Source organism: Miscanthus floridulus, chromosome 15, assembly GCF_019320115.1.
Source record: "Miscanthus floridulus cultivar M001 chromosome 15, ASM1932011v1, whole genome shotgun sequence".
NCBI classification, from domain to species: Eukaryota; Viridiplantae; Streptophyta; class Magnoliopsida; order Poales; family Poaceae; genus Miscanthus; species Miscanthus floridulus.
The window spans coordinates 64,010,853-64,016,094 of NC_089594.1; the positions used below are offsets into that span (position 1 = coordinate 64,010,853).

Consider the following 5,242-nt stretch of genomic DNA (forward strand, 5'->3'; position numbering starts at 1 on the left):
TGTTCAATGACGAATTTTTATGATGATATCCGATTTCGTCATAGATAGGCAGGGCCAGAGAACTGTCACCAATGATCCATGACGAACCAAAAAAGTTCATCACAGAAATCGATCTTCTATGACAGTTTTTGATTCGTCATTAAGATTTTCGTCATAGATGTGCAGATTTCTACTAGTGGGAAAGGCACCTCATTGGATGAGTGTGTTTGGGATGGGAGGGAGGAGGAAGGAGGTTTTGTACAATACACATAACACTGCCCGCTCAAGACACAAGCTGAGAGTGATAGGCTCTACATCACTGTCGGCTCAAGCCACAAGCCGGCAATGGCATTTCACTGCCGGTTTAAACCACCAGCTGGCAGTGATAGTCTCAGTATCACTGTCGGTTCATAGCTTAAACCGACAGCGATATATCACTGCCGGTTTATGGCTTGAGCCAGTAGTGATAAGGACCTTGACTCCCAGCTCATTAGGAACCCAATCATTTTTGAATTTTCTGCTTAAAACCGACAGTGAAGGTTTATCACTACCAGCAGTTTGTATGAAACCAATGATGGGCCAGCAGTGAAGGTCAGTTCTGTAGTAGTGTGCCTCCGGCTTTCTCTGCCTTGAAGCCCTGGTGGCCACGCACCCCGGTGCTCTAGCGGCTCTGTGCTCTCTACCTTGGCAGCCCCAGCCTCGCGCAGCACAGAGGTGTCTTTCGGAGGACAAACATGCACAGGGTCAATGAGCTAGTTGATGGAGTGTAGCCAAAAGGGTCATATTTGGTTGTTGGGGATGCAGCACTAAGTGTTTGCCACTAAATATTGACAATGAATGATGAGTTATCTATTGATATGGACAACTCTCCCAACTATCAAAATCGTATAAACGCCTTTATGCTAAAGCCAACTTTTATATCTTTCTAATAAAGCCATATGCATGATCCATGTTATTTAATTTGGATAAGATTTGTTGAGTACCCTCTTGTACTCAAGTTGCTATCTTAATTTGTTTTGCAGGTGAGTACCCTCTTATACTCTTATGCCCCCGACCCGATCCCCCGATGGAATGGGAGTATTAGATGCCTGATGTATTAGGCGTAGTAGACCCCAAGTATATATGACGTGGCTCGTGGGTGGTGTATCAACTATGTTAACAAAATTTCTGTTGTAGTCTTATTTTGTGTGTTGTAAACTAATGAGATCGATGATCAAAGTTATGTGTAAAACTTGAACTATGTTTCCATGTGAAGTAGAATCGATCTGTGTAACAATGTGTACGTGATCTTTTGTAACATGTTTCTAGATGAAGGCTGCATAGTTGGTGAACATGGATGGTGCTACCAGGGACGAACGGATTAATTAGATTATGTTTTATGTGGGCCAAGGGTGTCTGCTTATTAACTAATTGGTCTGGTTAATTTTAGGGTCCACATATTTTGGATTGTGTTTAATGGTTAATAGGTGGGTAATTTAGGTTTAGATTGAGGTGTTACTTTATAATTGATTTTTCATGATGGCTACAAAACATAATAGATCCAGTTTCTGTTATTATCCATGATTAAAGTCTACCAAGATGATTGTCGTATATTTGTAATTTTTATGAGAATCGATCTATTATTATCGGTGATTAAAGTCCACCGAGATGATTGCCATATATTTGTAATCTTTATGAGAATTTCTAGCTTTTATATTCTTTTCTAACACGTCTTGTGAGGATCAGCTTGGAGTTTCTGTTGAAGCCATTAGTCAAGTAAGATGTAGTCTCTTATCAGTAATAACAAGACAGCATATGACAGCTACCATGTATGGCAGTCGCCTTTTATTTTTCTGATGAAGAAAGACAGCAGTACTGTCATTAAGTAACCCCAAAAAGAAGGCTCCGGACACATCAGGGGTAGTAATAACACCACGAAATAAAATACACACAGCAATATACAGAATATCCCAGTAAAGATCCACAGTTCCACACATGACCTGCACACTGGCTGGGAGCAAATAAAAGCCATTTTTCCGAGTTAGATGGCATAGTGGCTGACGCTGAAGGCGTCCTCGGGCCTGCACTGCGGATCAGTCCTGCTCTTCATAAACCGCTGCATATACTCGCTGTACTGGAAACCCCTGTACTCCGGCGCATCGCCGACCTTGGCCGTGAACTCCGGCAGGGGCTCGATCCACTTGTCGCCGTGGATGGACCAGAAGAAGCCGAAAGAGTGCCTGTGCACCGGCTTCCTCACCACCCTGTGCGTCGCGCTCCTCAGCCTATTGTTGCTCAGCACCCTCACGACATCGCCTATGTTGACGACGATGCTGCCCTCCACGGGCTCCGCTGGGATCCACTGCCCGTCCTTGAGGACCTCGAGGCCGCCGACGCCGTCCTGGAAGACGAAGCTGATGCAGCTCCCGTCCTCGTGCTCGCTGAGCCCGATCTTCTCCTCCGGCTCCGTCGACGGGAAGTAGCGCAGCGCCACCATGACGTCCAAGCCGCGGTCGCTGTTGAAGTCCCTGAGGAAGCCTGGCGGCAGCCCCATGCAGTCGTTCAGGATGTCCTGGATGAGCAGCCCCAGCTCCGTGAGCTTGGCGTAGCACTCCTCCATTGCTTCTCTGAAACCGGCTGGCTCATCGGGGAAGTAGAGGTTGAGCTCGTGCCGAGGATGGCATACTCTCACGTACTCGTACCTGTCCACCAGATGCGCCGGATGCAGCCCGTAACCAGCCGCGAGGGGCGCCTGGGAGCCCTCCGCCGGCCGGACCTTGGCCTTCTCCTCGTCCGGCAGCGCGAAGAAAGAGGCTGACAGCTCCAGCGCGCTCGCCATGAGCTCGGCAGGCACCCCATGGTTGACGGCACGGAAGAACCCGAGCGTGCGGCACGCCTCGCGCATGGCTTCCGTGGCGCGGGCCATGCCGCTGGCGTCCCCCGTGAAGAAAGGCGCCAGGTCCACGACAGGGAGCGCGCCGCTGGTCACCATGCCTGCTCTCTCCGTAATTGTTTCTCTCCCGTATCCTTGACCAAGACTGCGCGTCGCATGCTAAATATAGTGTAGGTCACTTGCTTAAGGCAAAACAATCATGTCATGTTTCAAGTGTTTGGAAGCTGTTTATTGTGCAATCACTATCGTAACCATTGGCTGGACATCTAGCTAATCTTATACAACAGTGGTCCCATGGCGGTTGAGGCATCATAATCAGGGACTGTCACGTACTTCTAAAAAAACTATTCCAACCGGTAGCTAAATCGAGATTTCACAAGCTCTAGGTCTCTATGTTGTTTTTATTTGTTTATTTATACTCCTTGTTTATTCTAAAGTTATAAGTCTTTATGGCTTTTTTTATATACATAGTTTTTATTACGTATCTACTATTTAGACATAGCCTGCATCTGGGACTCTAGATACATAGCAAAAACTATATACCAATTTTGGTTGCATACATATAGTGGTGTAGGCTTATAACATGGGGCACCTTTATTCATCAGGTTAGCCTTTAGGGGCTGTTTGATAACGCTCCACGAGCAGTTCCACGTGCGTGCATACCAAACGCCCCCACACTGCTCCGTCCTATGCCCACAAAGCTTTGAGCTTGCCCGGCTCCTCAATGCCCTCGTGGGCCCAGCTAGCGGCTGTTGTCTAGTTTGCCCTCGTGGCCCATTGTTGCGGACAAGTCCAGCTTAAGGGAGGAGCGGGGTCGACGGCGTAGGGTCGAGAGAGGGGAGGGATGAAGCTGGTGCAGGGATGGAACAAGGTGGAGCGAGGACGGGGATGGCGACAACGGCGCATGGACAGAGTAGGCGGGGCGAGGTCGGACCAGCGAGAAGGGAGCTGGTGCAGCCGTGCAGGGACGGAGCGTTGCGGGACGACACCGACGACCCAGATCCGGGAAGCGTGCAGGGCTAGAGGGAGACATGCGGGTCGGGGAGGGAGGGCTAGGCACACGATTGAGGACCAGCGTTTTTTATTTTGACGTTGGGAGGCCAACAAACAATATAATAAGGGTATAAGAAGGAAATAAATAAAGAAAATAAAAAAGAAGAAGGGTAGAATGGTTATTTTGTCTTCTTTATCTGTGAGAAGAAGCTGTTCTACCAAACCCTACAGACCAGTTTCGGCTGCACCGGTGAAGTTGCTGAAGCTCAAGCTAAAATAAAACTTGCTCCATTAGTGAACCACAAATGTGTCAAACAGGACTTTAATGTTGAGCTAGGCGAAAACTTGGTTGGTTATGAGCTTTAATTTGAGACTTTGGATAGTGACGCATTGACTCGTGGGTATGGCAAACTGCGCATTCTAAACAAAAGTTTTTCGCTAGAGTCAGAATGCTTGTGATATATATGAATCCGTGCAATACAGCAACGAAGATGTTGATCTCACCTGCTTGTGTTTGAGTGTCGGAGATGCTGAATTTTTGGACCCAAGATGCCTCGGTCCGCGAGCGCCGTCGCTTGTGTGGTGTCCATCGCTTTGACCTGGCGATGCCATCGCTTGCCTGTTGATTGGGAGGACCCATGTGATGCATAAATTTGATATTGTACCGCATCAATGATCAATGTAACAGAAATGCAGGGGAGATGCTGATCTCACATGCATTCCTTGTGTTTGGGTCTCAAAGATGCTGAATGTACTGTTGAACCCAAGATGCCTTTCTCCGCGGGCGCTCTGTCGTTTAAGTTGTGTTGATCCACTACCGGAAACATCAAATTTGAAGAGTGTTTTTAGGTTTGCCGAGTGTATTCCCTCAGGCACTCGGCGAACAAGTTCTTTGCCGAGTGCTGCGCTAAAAACACTCGGTAAAAAAAAACACTCGGCAAATAGAAGGTTTGCCGAGTGTAAAAAAAACACTCGGTAAAAAAGGGGTTTGCCGAGAGTGTTTTATTTTTTGCACTCGGCAAAGAAATAAAACCTTTTTTCTGGGAAAGGAGAAGAAAAAAAATTAAAAAAAAATTGCCGAGTGCCCAGATCTAGGACACTCGGCAAAGAAAAAAACCCTACTTAATTAACCGGATCCGCCCGCGCTCTCTCTCCTCCTCCGTGCCCTCTTTCTCCTCCTCCTTCCCCAGATCCGCCCGCCCCCTCTCTTTCCTCCTCCGCGCCCTCTCTCTCCTCCTCCCTTCCTAGATCCGCCCGCCCGCGCCCTCCCCTCCCCCTTCTTCTTTACCGGCGGGCGCCCCTCCCCTCCCTTCTTCCCCCGCCGGCGTGGAGGGCCAAGGCGAGCTCCAGGCCGACGGATCCGCGGCGGGTGGTCCTCGCGATGGCGGCTGGCATTGG

The 5,242-nt window shown here is 48.6% G+C and overlaps 1 protein-coding gene across 1 annotated transcript; it reads right to left on the reverse strand.

Annotated features, from left to right (window-relative positions):
• Positions 1 to 1,806: 1,806 nt before the first annotated feature.
• LOC136509629 (flavanone 3-dioxygenase 2-like) lies at positions 1,807 to 3,010 on the reverse strand. Its single transcript, XM_066504377.1, has one exon. It carries the CDS (start codon positions 2,948 to 2,950, stop codon positions 2,000 to 2,002), a length of 951 nt encoding a protein of 316 aa, XP_066360474.1. The 5' UTR covers positions 2,951 to 3,010; the 3' UTR covers positions 1,807 to 1,999.
• Positions 3,011 to 5,242: the final 2,232 nt, after the last annotated feature.

Excerpts from the sequence above, each read along its gene's own strand:
- LOC136509629 (XM_066504377.1), bottom strand. The coding sequence starts at position 2,950 with ATGGTGACCAGCGGCGCGCTCCCTGTCGTGGACCTGGCGCCTTTCTTC.